Genomic DNA, 26668 nt, shown 5'->3' with positions numbered 1-26668 from the left:
GGGGTCTTGGGAAGATGCTGCTTTTAGGGCTCAGCGTCTCTGCTGCAGTATAGAAAACAAAAAAAATAGAGGGAAGGGAGGAAATGGATCAGAGAGCGAAGAGGCCTAGGATTAGGCCCTGAGTAACAACATTTCTATAAGCAACTGAGATAATAACTCAGATAGATTGCTTTTGGCTTATCTTACAAGTCAGGAATACACATGGGGGAACTGGCAGGATGTCAGTGTTGGCTGTGGTTTTAAGCACAGAAGCTATTCTTACAGCATTTCTTACTGAGAGATTTTTTTTTTTTTTTTTTTTTTTTTTTTTTTGGCAAGCTAACTTTTGTATCCAGTCCTTATATTGTTTCAAGCTAGGAGGGAGGAGACAGGGGTCTTATAAATCACCAAAAACCTTCAACAAGTAATTTTACCACGTTGGGGTGTGCCATTTGGGGTGTTGCCAGTTTTAACAGCAAGAGATCTTCATGGGCTTCGTGCGGAATCTTTAAAATACGGAAAAAATAAGATGGGACTATAAAGCAGAGAGAAATGATGTTTCTAATAGTAGCCTCTGTGCTTCTAGAGGTTTCCTTCAGCATCTCTACTGTGAGTGACATTGTCCTTGAATTCCTGTCTGTTACTGATCTTGATGTCTGACTTCAAACGTTGCATTGAGAATTATCACCATCAATCTGATGGGATAAACTTCTTTTATAAGAACAAAATTATATGAATGTATATCTGAATTCTGAGTTCAGTACTGATCTTGTCTGTACAGTGGACAGTAAAGGGTATTTTCAGCTTACCTAGAATCTTGAGCTATGTGGTTTGCATAAAATAGGTTTTCCCTAAAGACAAATCCTCTGAGCTCTGTCACTTCTTGAGATCATTAGACTTTTTAACCCCATATTGGTGGGAATGTAAACTGGTGCAGCCGCTCTGGAAAACAGTATGGAGGTTCCTCAAAAAACTAACAATAGAACTCCCCTATGACCCAGCAGTAGCACTGCTAGGGATTTACCCAAGGGATACAGAAGTGCTGATGCACATGTACTCCAGTGTTCGCAGCGGCACTTTCAACAATAGCCAAATCATGGAAGGAGCCTAAATAGTCATCACCTGATGAATGGATCAAGGACATGTGGTTTATATATACAGTGGAGTACTATATGGCAATGAAAAAATGAAATCTGGCCATTTGTAGCAAAGTGGATGGACCTCAAGGGTGTCATGCTGAGTGAAATAAGTCAGGCAGAGAAGGACAGATACCATATGTTTGCACTCATAGGTCTAACAGGAGAAACCTAACAGAGCACCATATGGAGGGGAAGGGGGAAAGAGAGTTGGGGAGAGCAAGGGACACAAATCATGAGAGACTATTGAATACTAAAAAAGAACCGAGGACTGAATGGAGAGGGGGAAGGAGGAAAGGGGTGGCAGTCATGGAGGGGGGCACTTGTGGGGAGAAGCACTGGGTGTTATATGGAAACCAATTTGACAATAAACTGTTATAAATTTTCTTAAAAGGTGCAAATGTACTAGATAACGGTGATAGGTTACTTCTTGCCATTGAAAAATCAATTTTGTTATGATTACTCTCACAGTCAAGGAAAAAAATGGGGGAGGCTGGAGGAACATTTGGGGTCATATAATTTCCATTGTTCAGAGAGCAAACCTTTACTTTGGTGATTATGTTATGATATCTCGTTCAAGGATGATAAACCGAGATGATAGTTGGTCATAACTCTGATTCAAGATATGGGTAAAATTTCTTCTCAGTTGGCAAATGGGCCAATTTGAGCATACTTATCTTTTGATATAGATGTGCTTGACTTTCATTTGTCAAATCCTGAAGAAGTGACCCATAGAGGCCATCTTCTGAATCCTGACAGCCAGCAGAAAAAGAGCCGTCCTTAATTCTGACATTTAGTTTTCCTAAAACTAAGTCATTCTAGTAGATTTTAGAGGATGTGAAAATAAAAATCCATCAAATTGATCCCAGACTTGTTAGGAGATATATATAATAAAATAAAACAGGATGTCAGAAAGGTGAATCATACTTGCTAGAATATTCTTATTATATGTTCCCGGTTGCTCCAAAACTTGCTTTTAAATTTTACACAAAATTGACATGCCTAATCTATTTTTCTCTTTTACAAAACCACCTTGACAATATGCTGGCCCTAGAAATCCTGCAACTAGGGAAAATGATTTTGACTGCTTTTCTAAAAGCTATGTATCTGATAAAGAGAAAAATCAGAAAGAAAAACAAGCAGTTTAGGATCATTAATTCCAATTGAAGGTTATCTAATTGGGGATATTTTGCTGCTGGGCACTATGCTCTGAAACACCTCAGGAAGGGTCGGGACAGGTGTTTTAGTGTCACATGATACACCTCTAGGTTTGGTCAGTTCTCACCTCCAGGCTGAGTTCGTGTACATCAAGGGTGTGGCGGGCCTTCTGGTGACCCATTTGCTATGGGAGGAATTAGATACAGGGTCATTTAACCAGTGGTGGGAGGATTAGGGACTCCTTTAACCCGAAGGCTGGGGTAGCCAGAAAATACATAGAGGTTATTGTCTTCCGTCTTCGGTTCAGATAGAATAAATGAATGGAGGAGCCGATCAGTCAGTCAGTCTATCTGGTGAGAAAGTATTATCAAACAAGGAGAGTGGGGTGGCAATCCGGATCCTGTGATGCTTTTTTTGTTCTTAGTTGGTTTACTTTAAAGAATCTCAAGAGTATACATTTTACACTCGGTTCAGTCTGAGAGATTTTCTGCACCTCCCCTGTTTCTAGTGTAGTGGAAATTCTTGCTGAGATATTTCACCTCAAAATAGGAGGGTGACTGAAAAAAAGAACGTGGTACATAGAAATGGAATATAAGATACAGCAAGAGATAAAGAAGCATGCAAAGGATCCTAGAAAATGTTATATGTAATTTAAAGAGACTATTCAAATCATTGTAGGCTATATTATATATAATCCCTTTTAAATTTATTGAAAACATGAGATCAACTAAAAGAAAAAAATTTACCCAAAACATAATGGTATATTATATAAACACAAAAACCATTTTTTACTTTTCAATTTTGGCCCCTAAAATCAAAATGTTCCATTTTGAAAATGGACACACACACACGCACACGCACACATACACCCACCCCTCCCACACACACCCTATTGTGAAATAATGAAAAAAAGGTGAAAATTTCAATTCACAGGGAATCCTTGTTGATCTTCCAGTAAGAATATGTATGACAACAAGAGCAGAAGAATATATGTAGCTGAAAGCATCGAGCATCAGGATTGGTTGTTGTCAACCTGCAGAATCCATAAGGGAAGATGACTGAACAGCCTTTTGAAGATGCTCACTGGTTCCTGCCGCTGTACTATTGCTTGCAAAATTTTCTTTCAGCCTCCGAATGTCTCCTGCTTTGTAGAAAAGGATTCTTATGCAGTGAAATATGAGATTGTTAAGCTTATGAAATGGTTTCTGAGAGTGGTAGCCCAGCCAGTGCCAGTAAACGGCTTGGAGGGCTGTAAGAGGGAATTTCAGTCTTCAGTGTGGCCATGTGGTATTTTCTTGATTTGATGCTATATTATGTAAAGTGCTCTGCCAAAGCCTTTGAAAGTACCATCCACAGCCATGTTGCTCTTCCAAGCCCCTTTTGTATATAAAGTTTGAAGTCACCATTGTCTGACAGGGTCATTTTTGAGCATAATTACATTATGCAAAGTGGGCTGGCCACCAGACACTCATTTGAGGCCTGATAGGTCACACCATCACCCCTTCCTGCCCCCTGTAGCAGATTTATTCATATGATATCATAATTTTTAAAATGGTAAACATTTAAAAATCCATTTGGAAAAATCCATCCTTTGGATTTTTCCAGAGTTTGAATATTAATCATCTTCTATACGCACAAATGTTAACTGTCCTTTTCGAACACAATGGCTAATGCCATCTGTGAATTGTCCAAGAGACTTCATGAAGGTAATTTAATTTTGAGTAGGCTTTGGGGAGGAGGAAAAGGGCATACTTTTCCAGTAAGAAATACTAGGCAATACTTGATCAGCAAGAGGACATTCTAGGTAAGAGAAAAGGCAGTTGAGGATGTAGAGAGTAGTGGGGAATCTCTGGAATCAGACACAAAGAATAATCGAAGCCCATGATAGGTAGAAAGACTTGAGTTGATCTTACTCTTTCAAATAGTTCTAATTTTTAGACTTACGTGAATTATATTCCATGGACTTAAAGAGTTTGGGTGGAAAAAAAGAGTTTGCAGATATGGTCTTGGAATGAGATGGAGATGTTTAGAAATTATAGAGCATGCCATAGAGATTCCAGAAAGCTAGAAATGAATAAGGTCAGCAATTACACAAGTATTTGTGAACACTGTCATGCTGTGTTATGTTAGGGTTACCGTGATGAATAAGATGGCCTCAAGGAGCCCAGAATCTGGGTGGGAGGGGGAAGGAAGTGGAGAGCCTTCGCTAGAGGATGTAACCTTCCCGAAGGACTTATTATGAGGAATCTTATAAATGACCAGTGAGCTTGAGTTTTTAGACTTTTACCCCATAAAAGAAAGTCATCTATTTTCAACTTTTCCAAGAAAGAAAATATGTTTGGAAAGTGGCAAGTTAATATTTTTGATACCAAGTCCTAAGACAAGAATCTGATAAAGGATTCTTAAATAACTATCAGTAAGCAATTATGAAAGAGTCAACATTGATTCATCTTAAACTAATTCTATTCACTTTTTTGATAAGGTTATGAAAACTCATAGGTCAAATAAATCCAATTTATTTAATGAAGTCTCTCAAAAATATCCTTGGGGATATACAGAGAAATTGAAGGTATATGAAAGTACTTGGATTGAAGCCAATTGGAAAATATCCATAACTGTTACCTAACAGGGTAGAGAGTAAGAGTGTTCATGGAATGTTCTTGTTCTGCCCTATTAACATGTTTTACAGATTATTCAGATGAGGATACTTTCTTTTTTTTTAATTTTTTAAAGTTTTTTATTTATTTATGACAGACGAGACTGTGTGAGGAGGGGAGGGTCAGAGAGAGAGAGGGAGACACAGAATTTGAAGCAAGCTCCAGGCTCTGAGGTAGCTGTCAGCACAAAGCCTGATGCAGGGCTCAAACCCACGAACCATAAGATCATGACCTAAGCCAAAGCCAGATGTTTAACCAACTGAGCCACCCAGGCGCCACTGGATGAGGATACTTTCATTGGTAGATAGCACACACACAAAAAATGAGCTCCATAATTATCTCAAGTGATTGTAATTTGGGGTAAAAACTAATCAAATACAAGTCAGTGACCAAATAAATGTGTGTGTGTGTGTGTGTGTGTGTGTGTGTGTGTTTCCCAAACAAATTTCATAGCATGGGTAAAAGGGTGGAGCAAGCATGGGAACACTTCATGTGCTGGTTCCTGGCAACACTAGATTTAGATTGCCTGGATTCTAGTGTCCTCTGCTGTGGTTAGCCTACATTAGGAAGAATATATGCAATTCAGAGTGTCAGAGTGCCTGCCATATTAAAAAAAAAGATTTTGAGAAACAGCTGCATAAGACACACTTGAAGGAACTAGAGATATTTAGTCTTAGTGAGTGTGATAGTTTAATTCAGGAATCTGACTGACATAATCAAATATGTCTTTTAAAAATATTACTCTGCATGGTGGAGAACAATTGGAGGAGACAAGAGTAAATTTGGGGAGACTGATAAGGAGAGAATGTCATGACGCAGAGGAGAGACCAAGGCATTTGGAGATGGAGAGAAGTGGAAGTTAAATTCAAGATGAATGGACAGGACATCCATGTGCGGGACACAGAATGAGGGCAAGTGATGAGCTTGTTTGGGGAGCATTAGGTTCAAGATGCTGGCAAGGCATTTTAGTGGCAATTATCAGTGAAGCTTGCAGACCTTCTACTCTAGTGTACGGAGAAACTGTGGTTGGAAGTAAGGATATAGGAGGCATCTGAATAGAGTGAATATCAACAGGAATGGACATTTATATGACCTTTTATAGTTCATGGGCCACTTCCACACTCAGCATAGCTCTTTGCAGCAAAGCAAGCCTTATTTTTGGCATTGCAATGACACGAGAACCAAAATTATCTCAATTTGCTTAAGATTTCAACACTAGTAAGTGTTGAAACACAGGACTTGAAACCAGGTGTTCCAATGCCACCTTCTAAGGTCATTGGTGTTACTTTTAACCTCCACTACAGTACCTACCCAGTGATAACCAGAGCCATAGACAAAGAGCTTTCTAACGGGAAGAAATATGATGACCACAGCTTGGGATCTGCCTGTTTATGGGACTGGAGAGAAGAAGCGTCCAATAAGGGAAAAGGAGACAGAGCAGTTAGAGAGAAAGTGCCAGAAGCATGTTGATTCTAGAAACCAAGGAGGGGCAGGGTGGGTAGAGAGCTTCCAGGATGAGTGGATAGTTAGCGTTCTTAGGTACTACCTAGAGGGTCAGGATGCTCAGTTCTGAGAACAGACCACTTTCTTTATTGCACATTTGCCTTTTTCTCATCATTCCCTCTCATTTCACTTGTTTTGTCTTCAGCTCTTGAACTAGATTATAAATTTCTTGAGGGCAAGAAATGTCTTATTTTCCCCCTAGTCTTTGTGCTGCCTAATGGGGGGCTGTATCCATAGACTGATATGAAATGTGAAAACTCTCTGCATGCAGATGATTAATCATCACTAACATTTTTCCAAAGACACAGTCTCTAGTGCCAAGAGCACATTTGTTTAAAATGTGCGCTTAAATTTGAATGAATCTGCCTAAATGGTGCCATCTGTTCTTAGGCAATTTCAGAAATGTTTTAATACAATTTTACCTTTAAAAGGAAAAATGTCGGGGCATGCCTGTGAGACATATAGGGACCCTTAAATAAACACAGAGCAGACACCAGCACATTGGATCACACTTAAACAGCTACACATAAAGAATGTTTTCTGAGGTCTAAGAAAATTTTAGCTAAGAGGACACCAACTACTACTTCATGCGGGAAATATTTATGAGAAGTTACAAAATTGTAGGCATGGACTCCTACAGCATATTACTGCATTTTAATTACAGACTCCAGAAATACAATTTCATTTGATGTAAATCTCACATTCCTTTGAAATCAGTGCACTCTGCCATTATTTGCTAATGGGCCACATTTTATTGCGACTTCAGCGCATCCATTTGGAAGCTGAAGTCCGCTGTCAGGGCGAGTCTCTGTGTTTTTCATTTCTATAGATTGTCAGTTTGACTTTTGTTCCAGTGCTGTAGGATTTATCGTGGTGTGAATATAAGAGTGACGGGACACCCATGTTTAAGTTCTGCAAATAACTTCCAGTCACTTTCGAGACACCTCAACTTAGGTTCTAAATTTGAGTTTGCGGTTTTACAGGCCCGTTATTTGCTGATCCACCTCAGCATGCAAAATGCCACACTGGCCAGACCTGGTATGGTTTTGTGGCAGCCAGTGATGGGTCACATTTTCAGCCTGTTTCACTCACTAGCTGTTCATCTCTACTACCACAGCCTATTTCATCATCATCACCAGCCCAACGCCAGGGTTTTGACATCTGTGTATTTTGGTAGTTAGTGTAAATCAACAATGGTGTATAGCAAGAACTCAGATTTATGGGAAGAATTTCAGGTTAAAATAGCATCCGAGTGTGTTACTCTATCTGAATATGTGTGCATCCATATGGAAATTTTTCATTAAATCCCATTTTGCAGAGATGGAGAGTTGCACATACTTACTCACATGAACAGTCATTTGGAATACTGTTAGTTAAATTTTATTTTTAGATATCAGAATTTGCTCCTGAAAATTTTTTTAAAAAATTTTGTTTATTTTTGGAAGATTGAAAGAGAGAGAGACAGAGTGCAAGTGCGGGAGGGGCAGAGAGAGAGGGAAACACAGAATCTGAAGCAGGTTCCAGGCTCTGAGATGTCAGCACAGAGCCTGACATGGGGCTCAAACTCAGACCACAAGATCATGACCTGAGCCAAAGTTAGATGCTCGACCGACTAAGTCACCCAGGTGCTAGCTTCTGATAATTTTAATTAAATAGAATATTACAGATACAACTGCAGTCCTATTTTGGACCTTTTGCTTTGTATCCCTCACAGAGGCAATCATTAGCATTAATTTGTTAATTATTAGTCATAATAAATTATAAAATTATAATAAATACATAATTATTGATTTGTTAATTATTAATTTAAAAAATTAATTAATGGAATTCATTTGTTCTCCCAGTCCATATTTTTATACTTTTAAAGTCCTAAGTACTAGAGCCATGAATGAAATTTTTAGGTGATACTCCCTTTTGAGCACCCGAGTTCTGTAATAGATATCATTTTGACCATCGAAGTTTACATTATTCTTTAACATGCTACTTCTCATCAGCATTTCAGAAACCCATCTGTCAATCTATCCAAAGGGTGCTTCATTTTGACTTCTCTATAGTTTGAATTATCCCAGTTCATTCATCTTTACTACCACAGATTTTAACTTAGATGGTACATTTTGTACCAATTTCTTGCTGTCCCCAAGCAGTGGATGCCCATACGTGTGCATGCCACCGCCCCCTTCCACTCTCCCCCAGTGGGACTTGTTCCAGACTTCTCTCTAGGAACACACCTCAGCGTCGTTGCTGGGTTGTGGGTGATACGCACCTGCAGCCCTACCATATACTGCCAAAACGTTCCTGTTTTCCTTGTATCTTTACAAACCTTGTTTTGTTAGACTTCATTTTTTAAAAGTTTCCAGTCTGATGGAGGTGAGTGAAGTACTTTATTGTTATGGCTCTAATTGTTTGTCCTGAATATTTGTGAGTTTGAGCTCTTTTTTTTTTTTTTTCCAAATACTTACTGACCATTTTCAGGTTTCCTCTCTATGGGTTGCCTGTTCATATCCTTTGCTAATTTTTTTTCCTAAGATGTCTCTTATTGATGTGTGGAGGTTCTTTCAAATATTAATCTTTTGTTAACTATATGGATTACAAACATCAACTCCCAGCCTTCTAACTCTGTGGTAGATTTTATCCCCACACAGAAGTTCTCTAATTTGGGATAATTTGGTCAAATACTTTCAATCAATTCATTTTTGTGTTTAATATCTTATCATAAAAGATCCGTGACTACTTTGGGTTGGTCCTGACATGCTTCCAAATTTTCTTATATGAGTGATAAAATTGTGTTACTTTACTCATAAGTCTTTAATACATTCTGGAATTTGTGTATCAAGTGTGAGAAGCAACCTAAATTTATCTTCTTTCAAGATAGATACCCCGTTATTCCAGCACCATTTGTTAGTCTGTCCTTTCTCCATTCTGGTGTGATGTCACAAGTTTCCAGATAAGCCCAGCCTGTTTCACTGATCTCATTATCTGTTCCTGCAGCACTACCACACTGTCTTCATTGCCATGGCAGTATGGTATACTTGGATGTATGGCAGGACATGCCCCCTCTCTTGTTCTTCTTTCACAGAATTGTTTTTATTATTTTGTTTGTTCCATCTACTTTTTAGAATCAATTTGTTTGTCCCGTTCCACAAACACAACATGTGGTATTTTTATTTCAATTGCATTGGCCATAAGAGGTTAATATAGAGAAATTAATATATAGATTAAGTTTTAGTTTTCCCATCTATGACATGGTTTATTAATATCTAGGACGCCTTTTACTTAGGTTTACTTTTTGTATCTTTTAAAATTATTTTATAATCTCCTCTACAAATCACATATTTTATAATACTAATCCCCCATTATTTCATTGTCTTTGTTGCCTTATAAGTAATATTATACTTCCTGATTAATAATCGCAGGTTATTAGAACTTCCCTAATTTGGCGTGTTGATCTTGCATCCAGCAACCTTACTAAACTTCTTAGTTTTTAACTTAGTTTTTAACAGTATATAGATGCTCCTGCATTTTCTTTGTAGACCACCATATTTTCTATACATAATGATGTTTTCATCTCTTCTTTTCCTGTCATGGTGACTTGTATTTCTCTTTCTTGTTTATTGCATTGGTTGGGACCCCCTGTTCACTGTTGGGTAGGAGCAGTGATACTGGGCATCCTTGTCTGTGGGTTATTTATTACAAGTACGTAATGAATTCTCCCAGTGCACCCATTCTCACCTTTTTCCCATGACATTCACATGCAATATGGCTAGCCAAGGTTAAGGTGGGAACTGTGGTCATATAATGAAATTAAGTTATCATAGTAGTGAGTAGACCCAAGCTTTACCTTATTCAAACTCTTTCCTCACTTTCTGAATCAACCTGTCCACATCTGTTGTCAGTCATTTCAGAGACAGTACATTAAAAATAACTGACTTTAAGGGGTCTCAGATACAACTGTTTTTGTTGCATTGGACAGCACTGGCTACTTTGGAAATGGAAATTTTTTCATGGAAAGACCATGAAGGGAAGGGGAAAAAATAGTTACAAACAGAGAGGGAGGGAGACAAACCATAAGAGAACAAACTGAGGGTGGATGGGCAGGTGGGAGAGAGGGGCAAATGAGTGATGGCATTGAGGAGGGCACTTGCTGGGATGAGCACTGGGTATTGTAGGTGGGCGATGAACCACGGGAATCTACCCCAAAAACCAAGAGCTGTATGTTAGCCAATTTGACAATAAATGATATTTAAAAAAAATTTTTTAATTCTGCAAAAATTCTTTGTTCACATTAATTTTGTTTCGCAATTTCTTTTTTGTAGACTCCAATGAACCAAGCTTCAACTCGTTCCCACTGCATTTTTACTATTCACTTATCAAGCAAGAAGCCAGGATCTGTGACTGTCCGCCATGCCAAACTTCACTTGGTTGATCTGGCTGGTTCGGAGCGAGTTGCGAAGACTGGAGTGGGAGGCCTACTTCTGACAGAGGCCAAGTATATCAACTTGTCCCTTCATTACTTAGAGCAGGTACAACGGGCACAATGGGATTAACTATATCTACCATTTTCTGACACACTTTGCTAGGAGCTCTGCTAGCATTTTTGTTTTTTGTTGTTCCTCTCTTATGTGGTATAACATACATACCATAAACGTCATAATTTTAATCGTTTTAAGTGTACAATTCTGTGTCATTAAGAACATTCACAGTGTTGTGCATCCACCACCGCCATCCATTTCCAGAGCTTGTTTTCATGACCCCGAACAGAAAGTCTGTACATTTCAGGTAGTAATTCTCTATTTCCTTATGCTTCCAGTACCTGGTAACCTCTATTTTACTTCCTGTCTCTATGAACTTGCCTATTCTAGACACTCATATAAGTGGAATGCATAATATTGTCCTTTTCTGTCTGGTTTATTTTTCTCAGCATAATGTCTTCAAAGCCCATCAGATATTGTAGCATGAATTTGAATTCTGTTCCTTTTCAAAGCTGAGAAATGTTTCATTATATGTACATGCCATGTCTTATTTATCTACTCATCCATTGACAGACGCTTTGGTCGTTGCTACCTTTTGGCTATTGTGAATAATGCTGCTATAAACATTGGAGTAGCTACTAGCATTTTGTATATACCATTTCATTTAAACCTTACAACAGCCCTACATTGTAAAGTATTCGTTATTTCCATCTTACAGATTTTTAAACTCAGATCTTCCTGAGGGCTTCCCAAGGTTACCAGTTAGCGGAAAGGCAAGGAGTTGAATCTTGAATTGCCTGGCTCACTATACCTTATTGTTTTTATTGTAAAGTTTGTGATGAGTGTGAAAATAGGTTATAAATGGCCCCCCGTGGCCTGTCTTTTCAGGATAGTGGCTTAGCTGGAGGAACATAATTTAGAGATGACCGATATCTTTTCAGCTTCTGGTGACTTGTGTTGGTGATTGTGGTTTTGTGATGGTTCTCTTTGCTTTAGCGTCTCCCCCAACCCCTATCCCAAGTTCATTACTGTCTACCTCAGTGTGTGCTCTCTTTATTTCTGATTTTGACTCCAAGTAATAAGAGAGCTCATCTGAATTTAGCCAATAAGTTTTCCAGAAAAAATCCTCACCCCTTAAAATGAGCATATTGAATTGGTTGATTCCTCAAGTTTCTTTCAGCTCTGAGTGAAGTGCTGTGAGTTGAATGTTAAAGATGGCAACTACTTACAAATTCTAAGAAAAAAGAAAAAAGAGAAACATGATTAAAAACTGGAGTAGAGCAGTGCAGACTGTATTGGCAAGGCAGAAGGACTTGCTAATGAGTGTTGGAGGCTAAAGGATTTGAAAAAAACAAACAGAAATGCTCCCCCCCTTTTTTTACTGCCTAATGAACCCTTTTGAGACTGATATTGTCCTGATGGTAAATGCTTTCTAATGGTCAAGTTGGCTGAAAAAGCAGATTGAGAGAAACCTCAGGGAGCTATATCTGAACAAGGTACATGCAGTTAGGCTCTAACCAAATAAACCCCAGTAAGGTAGCACCCAGAGATTAATGGCCTGCATGGTGTTCAGATCGTTTTAGTGTTTCTGACAACATTCAGCCTTCCGTAACTCTTCCTTACTCAAATATTACACACTAGTTTTACTTAAGAGAGCGTTTACTTAATAGGACATTTACAAAATGTTGATATTTTGTAATAATAATAGACTGTATTCAAAGTGCTTTATTTCAAAGAAATATACCTAGTTGCTTCAGTTAGTAGCACTGTCTGCTTTAATTCCCATTATGCCTATCTGTTCATACACAATTATGTTCATTGGTTGAGTCAGAATTTCCACCAATTGTTATCACTCAAGGAAAACATTCTGCCCCTAATCCTCTCTCTTCATTCTAGCACAACCTTTGTAAGCTGCTACTTCTCATTAAAACTATTTCTCTCCCTACATCTCTTCTCTTCAAAATTCTTACAACATGAACCTCATGTGAGTAGTCTTGGTGGCTCTGTGCATTTGATTTTCTGTATAATGAATTTACTTACTTAACAAACATTTACAATGAGCAGCAGCACGCTAAGGTCTGCTCCAGGTACTGGAGCATAGTGCCAAGCAAAGTAGAAACGGTCCTTGCCCCAGAAGTCTCTGGGGCCAGTGCAGGGAGATGTGCATGGAATAAATAGTCATTAAATACTTGACTTTAGTCCAGGTGAGTTGTGCAGAGAAAGGCCAAGGGGTGAGGAGAGCTTGTAATGGGAGATCGGACTTCGCCTGAGAAGGGCAGAGGGAAATGAAAGTTCTCTCAGGGCTGATATTAAGCGGAGATTCAAAGAAGGAGTAGGAGGGAACCAGGCAGGGCTGGGGTTAGAGTGTGTCAGGGAGTGGGAACCAGGAGTCCATCAGCCCTTAGCTCCAGTCCAGGCCTTGATTGACCCAGGGCCACCATGACATTCACATGCTATTGACCTTTGGCTTTCAGAACGTAAATGATCTGTCATATTCACTCACTGCGCCACTCCAGCTGTTAACTACTTACACTGAGCTACAGGTGTCTTCATGGAGGTTATAGCGTAAGATAAGGGAGAGAGAAAAAGGGGAAGGTTAGCTCGAGAATGAAGAGGGATACAAAAGTAGGAAACTAGAGTATGTGGACATAGATGTGTGAGGTTGAATAAATCTAAGAGTTGCGGCTAGAGAGGAAGTAGGTGGGAAACAGGGAAATGTTGGAATTTCACGCAGAAAAAGATAAGTGAGAGAGAACTAAGGAATACAGGGGAATGGGAATAAGAAGAATAGGCAGATACTATTAATGAAATAACAGGACTTTTGTACACAGATTTTCTTTATGTTGGACTTTATTCTGGAGCTAACGAGACTGGAAGTGCAACACTATTTAGTTTCACTTCATTCATTCATTCATTCATTCATTCACAAATTATGACTAAGTGTCCATGAGGTGCTGCAAGTTAAGTCAGGCAGTGGGGATAAAATGCATGGGTAAGAAGACAGTCCATGCTGTTGTGTTATCCAGTGAAGGAGCAAAGCAAATAAACAGATCCTTACAGGGCGCCTGGATGGCTCAGTCATTTGAGGATCTGACTGTTGATTTTGGCTTAGGTCATGATCCCAGGGTTGTGGGATCGAGCCCTATAGTTGGGCTCTGTGCTGGTTTCACAGCAGAATCTGCTTGAGATTCTCTCTTTCTCTCTGTCTCTGTCTCTCTCTCCCTGTGCCTTTTCCTTGCTCACATGCACATGCTCTCTCTCTCATTCTTTCAAAAATAAAAAATCCTTACATATAGTCAGATATATGTTGTATTAGAAATTCAGGTAAATTTTTGTAATTAATTACATCCTCTCCATCTCAGTTTTAATATATATACATAGAGAGAGAGATGTCCTAGAAAATAGACAATTTGGTGACCTCTCTTACATTTATTAGCCCACACTAATTATAGAAATTCCATGGAGAACCATCACTGACCTTCTGGCCACAATTATGGACGTTACACCTGCTTGTGGGTCACAGTCTTTCTGAGTTGAATGCACCTTATTGTGCTCATAAGTAAATAAATTTGTTTGTCAGAGCATTATTGGTTTTGGAATTTTCCTTGCATACAATACTCTTTCCAAAAAGTCTCCTTGAAAACATCTGAAGCCACAATAACAGGGTACTCTTGGCCCTAGAAATTAAGTCCGTGGAAGAAAAGGAAGAGGACATGCGGAGTTGTTCCAACCATAAGCCTCACCGAATGCTCCTGGTGTGACCCTCCATCTCTGTCAGCCCAGACATCAAGTGAGAAACCACTGGGAACAGAGTGTTTGCTCTCTGTCTCTACAGGAATGAGAATCTCCTTCAGCCAGCTATCCACCATAAGTAGGACGCATCCAGAATTTTGGTTTCCATTTGGCTTCCACTGAATGTGTGTGTTCAGGAGAAAAACTAATGGTGCCAGTGCCAGTTGTAACCACTCCAAATAATTGTCAGTTTTCAGAGGCTAATTATCCATGTGCTTCTGAGCTCTTTAAAGAAAAATCTCTTTAATTCATTAAAATAGCTATCTGAGTTATTGATTTTAGGCATAGTTTCAAGGTAGTTGGAAATATTGTTAAGTATAATGTGAGTTTCCACTCTTTGTTGCTTAAAGAATGCCTTAATGAACATGTTTTTGTGTTTATACATGAAATCCCAAGTGAGAGTAGACACTGAAAAAAACAAACAAACAAACAAAAAGAGTCCACGGTCAGAGTGGCTAAAATGAACAAATCAAGAGACTATAGATGTTGGCGAGGATGTGGAGAAACGGGCACCCTCCTACACTGTTGGTGGGAATGTAAACTGGTGCAGCTGCTCTGGAAAACAGTGTGGAGGTTCCTCAAAAAACTAACAATAGAACTCCCCTATGACCCAGCAATAGCACTGCTAGGGGTTAACCCAAGGGATACAGAAGTGCTGATGCATAGGGGCACATGTACCCCAATGTTCATAGCAGCACTGTCAACAATAGCCAAATCATGGAAAGAGCCTAAATGTCCATCACCTGATGAATGGATCAAGAAGATGTGGTTTATATATACAATGGAAAACTACATGGCAATGAGAAAGAATGAAATCTGACAATTTGTAGCAAAGTGGATGGACCTCGAGGGTGTCAGGCTAAGTGAAGTAAGTCAGCCAGAGAAGGACAGATACCATAGGTTTTCATTCATAAGTCTAACAGGAGAAACTTAACAGAGGACCATGGGGAGGGGAAGGGGTTAAAAAGAGTTAGGGAGAGGGAGGGAGGCAAATCATGAGAGACGAATACTGAAAACAAACTGAGGGCTGAAGAGGCAGGGGGGAAAGGGGAAGAGGGGTAATGGACATGGAGGAGGGTACTTATGGGGAAGATCACTGGGTGTGTTATATAGAAACTAACTTGACAATAAACTATTAAAAAAAAAAAGAGTCCAGGTTGTATACCACCTCCTTACCCTGTGCCATGCAGATCATTTGGTTCCTGCCCAATTCAGAGATCCCAAAGCAGCCCCACAAAAAATAATCTACCTTTGTCTCTCTCCCAAATACTGGCCATTTCTGGGTCCTTCTGAAGATCTGTATCTGCTCCAAGGGGTCTGGGCTTGTTATGGTATCCCCAAACTCCTTTAGAGCTGAGAAGAGCTTTCTTGGAGAGAAATGGCCCAGAACTGGGTTTATATGACTGTAGCAAGTGTCCAAAGGGATCATGAAGAACAGAGCCTCGACACCCCTGTAAACTCAGCAAGCTTTTTGTTTTACTATACCAGAAACGGACTCTATTCATCTTTAAATCATTTCTGCAAAATAGGCAGGCATTCTAATCCCACTTTTACAGATAAGGAAATAGAGACTAATAAAGGTAAGAGATTTGACTAAAATCACACAAGCATGCAGCTGTTTTCTGCCTCTAAGTCCTGGGTTCTTTCTTTTATTATGCACTGCTTTCATCTTCCCCATTTTTAAAGACCATGCTTTCCAATCCATAATCCAATTTTGAATTTTAATTATTTTCTTGAACAATTTTAGAGCCCTTTCTGGAAAGGACATTGGGATTGCCTCTATAACACTCATTGCAGGAGTAGCAGCCAGGGGCCCATTCCAGCTCTGGAGTAGAAGCTGTAGGAGTAGACCTTGACTAGTGTAGGCTAGGTGGGGCCTTGGCTGTAGTGACTGGTTCAGAGATGGACCTGTGACCCAAGTTGGTCCCTGGGAAAGCTCAGGATGTATGTTTAATGATAAGAGAACTTTATCACATCAGTTATAAATAAGGACATTGGGCAGCCACCTGGTAGCCATGAAGAGAGACAGACTTCTACAGTGTAGAAGGTAGAGCAGGTATTGGCAAAAACTAAGTCCTCAGTGGTAGCACTGACCTTTTGGGTCATGTGTAACTTAAAACATTCCTATTTCTGTTACATGGGCCAACACATCTCCCTTATGATTAAATCTAGTTTATACATTTTCTGTCATTGCAACCAAAAGCAAGTTAAAAATTCCATTTAATTGAATATCAATAGGAAGTTTAATAAGCGTATTCTCTTTTATGTCACCTAAGTTGTCATCAAGTTGTTGAATAGAAGAGATATTAATATTGTTTCCTGAAACAGGAAAAAAATAGTGACACTGTTTTATGAAAGAATTTCAAAGTGCTAAGAACACTGTTAGATATTTAATTATGATTCATAAGCAATAATGCCACCCTCTCTGCACATCCGTCTGACCAACCCTTCCCTGTGTGGTCTAGTGTTTGATATTTGGGCCTACCTTGCTTGTTACAGATATTTCATTTGTCCTCTTGTCTCTGAAGCTCTGGAGTTCTGCTCAACATCCCCTGCTACACCTTGCCACTCAGAATTAGGTCTGCCATTTTCCCCACTTCCTTTCCAGTTATATCGAAACTCACTTTCGGCCAAATCTCCTTGCATACTATAGACCCTCACACTGTCTTCCTAGGTGAAGCTAATTAGTCGACTCATTTATTTGTTCATTCATTTCACATAAATGTGTCAAGCACATGCTGTATTAGATTGCTTAGTTGTAAACCAAAAAACCCACTGTAGCTAATTTAAACAGTGTAGAGTTTATTAAACATAAAGAGCCTCAAGAAAAATCGAGAGCTGGGCTTGGATACTACCCAGCTAGGAGCAAAGCAAACAGAAGACACATCTAACCATACCACTGAGCTGCTCTACAAAACATTACCATTATCCCCAGTTGGCCCTCAAGACATTAAATCCTGGATTCCAGAAAGTTCCTGCAGCTGCCTCAGAGGAACCAGATGCCTTTGCCACCACACTGTCCTACAAATCTAATCTTCCTCCTTGTGGCCACCACCTCTCATGACTCACCTCCTAGTTCCACACTAGGATGTCCTTTTGATGGAGCTAGATTTCTTGTAGAAAGTTGAGTCATAAGAGACTAGAATGTGAATCTAGAATGGGGGTTCTCTGAGGGCTTAGTGAGACAACTCAGTTTCTGTCCCATGGACGTGGAGCTGGACACTGCTCTAGGCAGTGGGGTGGAACTGTGAATGAGGGAAACCAAGGTCCCTTCCCTAATGGAGCTGAAAGTCAAGTGAGGAAGCAGGTTTTTAACAAGCAAATAAATGAATATAATTTCAAGTCGTGATAAGTACTGGAAGACAAAGGAAATGTATCAGTAGCCTGGAGATAGGTGTGTTACTCTTGACAAGCTTTTCAGCGAAAGCCTTGTGAGGAGGCAAAATTTAAGCAAAGATTTGAATGATGTAAAGCAGGAAGCTATATGAAAATCTGAGCGAGAACATTCTAGGTAAAAGGAACAACAAATGCAAAGGCAGTGATGTGGAGATATCTTGGTATGGTGGGGTGCCAGCAAGGCCAATTGTGGGCTATGAAAGCACAACAGAAGATGAGGACAGACAGGTAGATAGGATCTAGATCACACAGGAGTTGGGTCATTCTAGTAACTGTTTCAGGAAACTACTGGAAGGTTGTAAGCATGGGAGTGACTTGGTATAATTTATATTTTATAAAGATTTCTCTGTGGAGAGTAGACCCTGGGAGCAAAGACTAAAAAGCTTTATTAAGTTGTCCAAGGGAAGGATGATGGAGACTTGACCTGGAGTGGTGGCAGAAGAAGTGGGGGAAAGTGGTCCAATTATGGGTATGTTTTTAGGTACAAAATTCTGATGTATTGGATGTCAGAAGTGAGGGGAAATAAGGATGGTGTCCAGGGCTTTGGCCCGAGCCACTGAGTGGATGGTGATGCCTTTAATACTGATGGCTAAAGCCTGGGAAAGATTTGGGGGAAGAGGGGAGAGAAGGTGAAGGGTAGACATCCAAGTGGAGATTTATAGTCGCCACAGAGATAGTAGCTCCGAGAACAGGTGGAAGCTGATGATATGGGAGATGTCAGGATAGATATGTATTTAAGGCCAGAGGATTAGATGAGATGCTGAAGGGAAAAGAAGAGGATCAAGGACTGAGCCCTGGAATGCTCCAATATTTATGATTTAGGAAGAAGACAAGGAAGCATTCATTAACTAGTGTTTGAGGAAAGATGAAAACTGGTGAGGTGTGGTGTCCTGATTATGACTGAATAAAGGGTTTCCTGAGAGAGGCAGTGAGTACCTGTGTTAAATGCTTACTCAACTCAGAGTCTAATGAGATGGCAGTAAACACTTTGTGTACAATGGGAGTTGCTGATAACCTTGGCAAGAGCCATCTTAGTTTTCAGACTGTAGTGGGCAGGCAGGATGGGAATGATCCAGCTGAAACAAATTAATGCAGAAAAGAAGGGTTAGCTGTAGGAGCCAGGTAGGGAAGAGGAGAAGAGGGAGAGGATGGGGGACTGGCCTTAGAAGGAGCAGTTTGGTGACACAAGGAAAGGCAGAAGGTGGGGTGGGGATTTAGTGTTGGGACATGAGTTAGCTCTGGTCAGGCTGCTACTTTTTTTTTTTTCAAGTTTATTTATTTGTGTTGAGAGAGACAGAGATAGCATGAGTGGGGGAGGGGCAGAGAGAGAGAGAGAGGGAAACAGAGAATCCCAAGCATACCATGTGCTGCCAGTGCAGAGCCCGATGGGGGACTTGAATCCACAGAACTGTGAGATGACCTGAGCAGAAACCAAGAGCTGGACGCTTGAAACAACAAAATCACCCAGGTGCCCCAGGCTACTGACTTCTATTGGAAGGTGTTGGCCATCAGTTCAGACTGAAGACAGGGAGAGGAGGCCAGGTGGAGGTTTGAAACAAAAGGATAAGATGTGAAGCCTTCATTTCTGACAGTAGAGGAGTAATTATTGAGAGAAATATCACAGGATACTGGTTTGTAGTAAAATCTGTGGTCAGGAAAATAAAGTTGACCCAGTGGTATTATGTGTTTCTGCCCCAAACGACTTTCAAAAACAATCTTGCTTTGTAAACCAAGGGAGCAGAAGAGGGTCTGAAGGGGGCAGGCGCACACCTGAGAGCAGGAAGGATTGGAGCAGTGGTAGGTGTTAGCAGTAGTATTTTCGGGAGTCAGGGTCTGGTGACGGCCTTCAAGTCACATTTGCGTGTAATTTATTCCCGATGTTTAGGATGGACATCCTAGCACTAGGTTACTCTTTCCAGGGAAAACCTGAACCCCTGGTGGCTCCCTTTGGGGACACCGCCACAGCACCTTTCATCCAGCCTGTACCTTCCCATCAAATAAATACCCAACACACTCACATAAAGTAAGGTGAGCGAGACTCAGCCGAACCAACATAAACTTCCCCCATCACTTAGAATAGAAGCAAACACATATAGAGCACTTCTTAAGAGCTAGGTACTTCTTAAAGCAGTTTGTGCATTTTAACTTTTAATCATCCCAGCTCCCTATGAGGGAGATACTAGCTTTTGTTTTATAGTTGAGATTGAGGCAGAGATGTTGAGTGACCTGTTCTAGGAAGGTTAGGATTTTGGACCTGGACAATGTGACACCCGATTCTCTGGTCTCCACCACTAATCCCTGCTGTCTCTGCTGTCTCTCATAGTTCTTATATACTGTTCTGCCTCTTCTACCTTAAAGATGGGTCATATAGATCGATTTTGTAGGATTTTAAAAATCTGGCATGGTTTATTTTTGAGGTTTATTAAAAAAATGTTTATTTAGCTTTTGAGAAAGAGTGAGAGAGCACGAGCAGGGGAGGGGCAGAGAGAAAGGGAGAGAGAGAATCCCGGACATTCTTTGCACTATCAGGGTGCGGAGCCTGACACTGGGCTTGATCTCATGGAACTGTGGGATCATGACCTGAATTGAAATCAAGAGTCAGACGCTTAACCAACTGAGCCACGTAGGCGCCCTACTCTTGAGTTTTTATATGGATTATCCAATGGCTGAAAATAGGATAATAACGTATCCTATTCTGCACCAAGATATATCTTCTGTCCAAAAATCACAGCATTCACAGGGGTACGTTGTTGCTGAGTCTACTACCCTCTACTTCCACCATGACTATACCAAATATGGTAACGATATTTATTCTGAGCCCAAGTTTTAGATGCCACCCTGCATTTAGTCATGATTTCCATTTGTATTTTCACTGTAGTTGCAATTTAGTTGACGGTCAAATGTGCATTTTCTGCTAATCTCATGCCATTATTGTTCTACTGTGCCACAGGTGATCATTGCTCTTTCAGAAAAACACCGTTCCCACATTCCCTACAGGAACTCCATGATGACCAGTGTCCTAAGAGACAGTCTTGGAGGGAACTGCATGACGACCATGATTGCAACACTCTCTTTAGAGAAAAGGAATATTGACGTATGTTGGTTCCTTCTGGACATCTCAGTCTGAGTTTCTGTTGCTAGTTTATGAGATGGAGTTGAAGGTCCTGAGTGGGTTTCCATCTTTTCAACTGGTTTCAGACACAAATACCCTAGAGTTCACAGCTTTGGTTTGTTTGCTGGCATTATAATTACCCCTTTGAGAATGGACTTCACACAGCGCAGGATGGTGGGGAGAAGGCTTGTACACAAGTTTTGTGGGTTAGTAATATTGGCCAGAAGACACGAGAGAAGAGGCCCATTAACTTCTGTTCCGTTTTGCTCCTGATTACTGAGATACCTTGGAGGCACCTCCGAGAGGTGTCACTGAGTGTTGTGCCCAGGCTGCTTTGTCAGGGACTGGCTGCTGACTGGCTCTCCTGGGCTGCTCTAGAGTCAGCTTGGCCTTCTATACATTTCAGTCAAATGTCTGGGTCTTGACTTTCTCCCGAAGAGGAAAGTAGGAAGTGGCAGGGTGTCTTTCAAAACAAGGACAAACCCCAAGTGCCTTGAAAAGCCTCTCTTTTTGGTCTGTTACAGATGTTTATTTTGTAGTCTCTCCTGTTTGTGGATTATAATAGTACCTGCTATAATTATGATTTGTATATGTAGTTTTCTGGTTGAATAGATCAGTAGTTGAAAAAGACATACCAGTCACCACTCAGGACCTCACAATCTCCCACATTTTTGGCATTAATCATATTATTAAGCTGAAATAAATTTTTTATTAAAATTTTTATTAAAATAACATTCTAGAATAAAGCTTCCTAATTTGGAAGTCTGATTCCTCATTGCATTTTATTCCTCTTTCCTTACTCTCTAGGTGTGTGTCTTTTTTCCATGAATAAAAATTATGGTTTATCTCTCTAAATGATAATATCTTAAGGAGTTATTTTGCTTCCATAGGAGTCTATATCTACATGCAGATTTGCACAACGAGTGGCTCTCATAAAGAATGAGGCTGTTCTCAATGAAGAAATAGATCCTAGATTGGTAAGCCACTTTTACTGTGTTAAAAAAATCAAAGTATATCAAAGATGATCAAAACTTGAGGAGCATGTCCTGTGTACCAGGCAGTGTTTTAAGTGTTGGAAATGTATTAATTTATTTAATTCTGATGACAACCTTATGAGTAGATGTTACCTCCATCCCCCCTGGGCGGTTGATAAAACTGAGGCACAGAAGTGTTAGGTAACTTGTGGAGAGTCATAGCGCCATGGCGGCAGAGCCAGGATTCAGGTGCAGAGAGTCTCACTCAAGGACCTGCCACCTGCAGCCCCATCAGTCTGCCACCAAGATGTGCAGTGAGTCCCGAGGATGCGTGTGACGCAGTCACATCTATTCATATTTACACGCAGCTGGGAGTCTTTCAGAAAACATCCATTTAACTTTCTAGAGGTAATAATACTAGACCATCTGTTATAAAAGCTTACAGAAAAAAAAGAAGCCCTAATGGTTACTAAGTAGAACCATATTTTGCATAACTGTCCTGTTACTTAGAGTTCTAAAAAAATTCATCATGGGTCTGGGCCATGGAAAAATAGCCAAGCTTCTAGTTTTATAGCAATGAGTCCTGCCTTATCAAAGTGCTTTTCTAAAGCAAAAATATTTGCAAGTTATATGACTCAGAGCCTCATTTTAAATGCAGATGTTTTCTCTTTATTTTGTTAGTCTTCTCTAAACGAAATACAACATGGAATCAACTTATGCCAACATTGAAGATGTTGAAATAGAATATTTCAGTTTTGTACATTCCCAAATTAAGATTATATTACTTTTCAAATCACTCAGCTTTTAAAATTTTCTCTAGCACAGAAGCTGGCATAAGCTTAGCATTATAAGCATTATAAAAAAGGATGTGAAATCTTACCAACAGTGCTTCATTTACAAATTTCCCAAATCCTAAAAAAAAAAAACCCTCTCAAACTCTCTGTTGCCCGTATTAATTATTTCCTTGTGATTGTGTGCCCTGTCTCCCCTGAAATCATTGCATTAAAGTGTAGAGGTAAAGGAGGTGAAAGGAATAATGAGGGTATTTGTTTTACTCTCCTCTCCTCAGGAATTTAAGCTGCCGTGATGGAAATCTCCTCTGGAGAAACCAAATGGGTGAGGCAGGCTCTCTTTCTAGCACAGGCCCTGGTGAAACAACAGCATAACACAGTGTTCCCCCACACCCTGCTGAAGAAGGGGTCGAAATTCAAAGGCGTGAGTCAAGTGGAATGGAACTTGTAGGAGGAATTCTCCTACCATCCCTCCCTCTCCAGCAAGCATCCCAGTAGTGTCACTGAGCAGCCCGAGAAAGACAGGAATGAGCTGTTAGCCCAGAGGCAAAAGTTAGGCATAACTGAAAGCAAATAAACATATTAGACACTAGAAGGTCTTTTTCTTTAAGTTTGGCTAGGGAGACTTTTCTTTGAAGGAACTTGAGGAATGTGGGGAAAAAAAGGTTAACATTAGAACATTATCATGTGTTTGATGTAGGGCTTGTGAGAAACTTAAAGAAAAGAGAAGCCCTACTCAAAGCTGATAGCTGATAATTGAACCAATGTTGAGGACTTTCTGATGCAGAATAATCTGGTAATTGACATGTATTATCTCCTGGCCTCTTTAATGGCTTCTAGAAAGTGACATTACTGTTCATTACTTTATGTACAGAGCTTTTCTGAAGCACAAATGACAATTACAAGTTTGTCCTCAAAACCACCTAAAACACACCCAGGATGGGATTTCCAATATCTTACTCTCAAAATCTAATGGCACATGGGAAGCCAGCCCTCTGAGAGCAGGATCATCAAGGATTTGACTTGCTTTCTTTACAAGTATTAATACCTCAGGGAGACAAGATGATAAAAGAATTGTAAACAGGCCAGAAACTCTGGTGACTGAGCATGGCCCAAAATCTTCCAAGGATGGCTCTCATTCCAAAATTTCTACACTAATTTGATGGGAGATGTGACTGTACTAATTTCAGAATCATGAAAAGTTGGCTTAGTTTTGAGATTTCTGTTCAGTAACAGAAGATAATTTGGTTGTTAGATTTGACTTTGAAAGCCTTAGCAGACATAGAAAATATGGCATCAATATTAATTTAGTGGAGCGGGGTGGGGAGGGGACATGTCGAATACAAAGGAATGACTCACATAGCTCCTGTCTAAGGATTTTCACTCTGCGGAGCTTGATGATTCCAAGCATATTTTTGAAAAGGAGCGAACAACTAAAACCCACTCTATCCTGTGCATTTAAACAAAATTCCAGGAGCATGGACATGTTCAAAATACTCAGTCACCGCGTTCTTTGGAAACATTAGGTCTTGTTGATGTGGCAGAGATCATCTGAAACCCACCTGCATGTAATTTGACAAGTATGTTTGACATATATGTCTGAAGCTGAATGAGGTAAATGAGGGGATTCTCCAGAGCCCAGAAACAGAGTGGAAGCTGTAATTGTCCTGGGGTGGAAGAGGTGAAGGGGATTGTAAGAAAAACATCCGAGTTAAAGGCCTGGAACCTTAGAAGACAGATGATGAACCCAGGACACCCTCTCTGCTTCTCAATATAAAACCAGTGAAAAGGTGAACCAGAAAGGGAAAAACAACCTGTCCACTGGCTTAGGGAGATGCTAGTGACGCTCGTGTGCCTTAGCCTGGACTTCAGGTGGAGCAAAGTTTGGTTTCTCTGAAAATTTGAAATCCTAAGGCTCCTACACGTGGGCTTGAAGTTCAAATTAAAACCCCCCTTGGTCTGGTAGACCCCAAGCCAAGATGTTAGATGAGCTAGAAAAAGAAATCCAAAACAGTAGAAAGACAGAAATTAAAGTGTGAAAATGAGTGAAAACAAATCCCAAAGCAGAGATACAATGGAGAGGAGCAACAAAACCAGAAGTTGATTTTTAATTTAATAATAAAATGAACAAATTCATAGATTAATGAAAAGTATAAAGAAGGCAGAAATCGACACAATATTCGAGATGAAAAGAGGTCTTACCTATAGGTGCAGTGGATATCTTAAAACGATAATAAAGTATTTTGAGTGATTTTATGGCTGTAAATTTGAAAACAAACAAAATAGACAATGTCCTACAAAAACATAACACTGAAACTAATGCAAGAAGAATTTAAAAAAACATAACTACATGTATGACTAATAAAGAGACTCAATAATAACAAAGCCACCAAAATGAGAGAAAGGAAAACAGGGAAACAGAAAAAACAGAAAGAGGAAGGACAGAAGTGATGGAGGAAGGGAGAAAAAAGACAGAAAGGAAGGAAGGATGGACCAGACTCAATGTTTTTTTTTAAATTGGCCAAATATTGAAGGAAGAATATAAATTGACTTCAACCTGCTAATTTTTGTTTTAGAAACTTTGCATTATGACCATATAATTATTAATATGGTATTTGGCCTGATGAACTATTGGGTTTATTTTGGGAATTTAATGGTAATCTATCATTAGAAAACATTTTAATGTATAGTAAAAGAGTAAGTGCCATAGGAAAAATAAACACCAAATTTCAGGTAACGGTAATGGGGAATTCATTTAGGAAAGGCTATACAAAGGTTTGGGCTTCAAAAGAGTAATGTTTTACTTCTTCAGCTAAGTAGTAGGTATATAGGTATTCATATAAGCTAACTACTAGGTTTACAAGGTATACTTTATGTCTTTTTGTACATCAGAAATAGTTCATACTGAAAAAAAATCACATGAATTAAGGTGATTTATCATATTCACAGTTTAAAAGAGAAAAATCATCACATCACTAGATGCAGAAAAAGTATTTGATAACATTAAACATTCATCCATAGTATGAAAAAACTCATCAAACTATGAATATCAGTGAACATACTTAAAGTGATTAATGGTATCGACCAAAAACTACAGCAAACATTTTAAGGGTAACTGTTAGAAGGTATAAGACCAGAGTATTTAAAGCATTATACTTGGAAGTCCTAGCTAGGACAAAGATATTTTTCAAAAATGTATGAGGATTTGAAAAGAAGAAAACATCTATCATTGCTTACAGATAATTTAATTACTTATATAGAATATCTAAGAATATTTAGTGATAAATAGAAACAAAACAGTGTTCAGAAAAGTATGTGGTACATAATTCATATGCAAAAATGAATTGTCAGGGTGCCTGGTTGGCTCAGTCCGTTAAGTGTCTGACTTCGGCTCAGGTCATGATCTCATGGTCATGGGTTCGAGCCCCACCTCAGGCTCTGTGCTGACAGCTCAGAGCCTGGAACCTGCTTCAGATTCTGTGTTTCCCTTCTCTCTGCTCCTCCCCCACACTCTCTTTCTCTGTGTCTCTCAAAATAAAATAATAAAGACAGAAAAAAATAAAATAAAAATGAATTGTCTTCCTATAAATCAAAAGCTGAAAATTAGAAGATGTAATTATACAAAAATTTCATTTACAATAGCAACAAAAACTTGAAAATTCTAGGGGAAAACTCTAATTAAACATATTTATAGAAAACAT

At 39.5% G+C, this 26668-nt stretch overlaps 1 protein-coding gene across 2 annotated transcripts in view; it reads left to right on the top strand.

Annotated features, from left to right (window-relative positions):
• Positions 1–26668, top strand: part of KIF6 (kinesin family member 6) — a 382012-nt gene that overhangs the window by 110611 nt on the left and 244733 nt on the right. Inside the window, exons 7-9 of one of the 2 annotated variants that reach the window (XM_029945027.1) lie at positions 10747–10953; positions 21041–21184; positions 22093–22179. In XM_029945027.1, the coding sequence (XP_029800887.1) occupies positions 10747–10953; positions 21041–21184; positions 22093–22179 (438 nt within the window). Of the gene's footprint in view, positions 1–10746; positions 10954–19066; positions 19213–21040; positions 21185–22092; positions 22180–26668 lie in introns of those variants that run through there. The other variant, XM_029945028.1, reaches the window with a different exon arrangement.

Source organism: Suricata suricatta, chromosome 7, assembly GCF_006229205.1.
Source record: "Suricata suricatta isolate VVHF042 chromosome 7, meerkat_22Aug2017_6uvM2_HiC, whole genome shotgun sequence".
NCBI lineage: Eukaryota > Metazoa > Chordata > Mammalia > Carnivora > Herpestidae > Suricata > Suricata suricatta.
The sequence above is the reverse complement of the archived record's forward strand: the minus strand, read 5'-3'. Positions and strand labels throughout refer to the sequence as shown.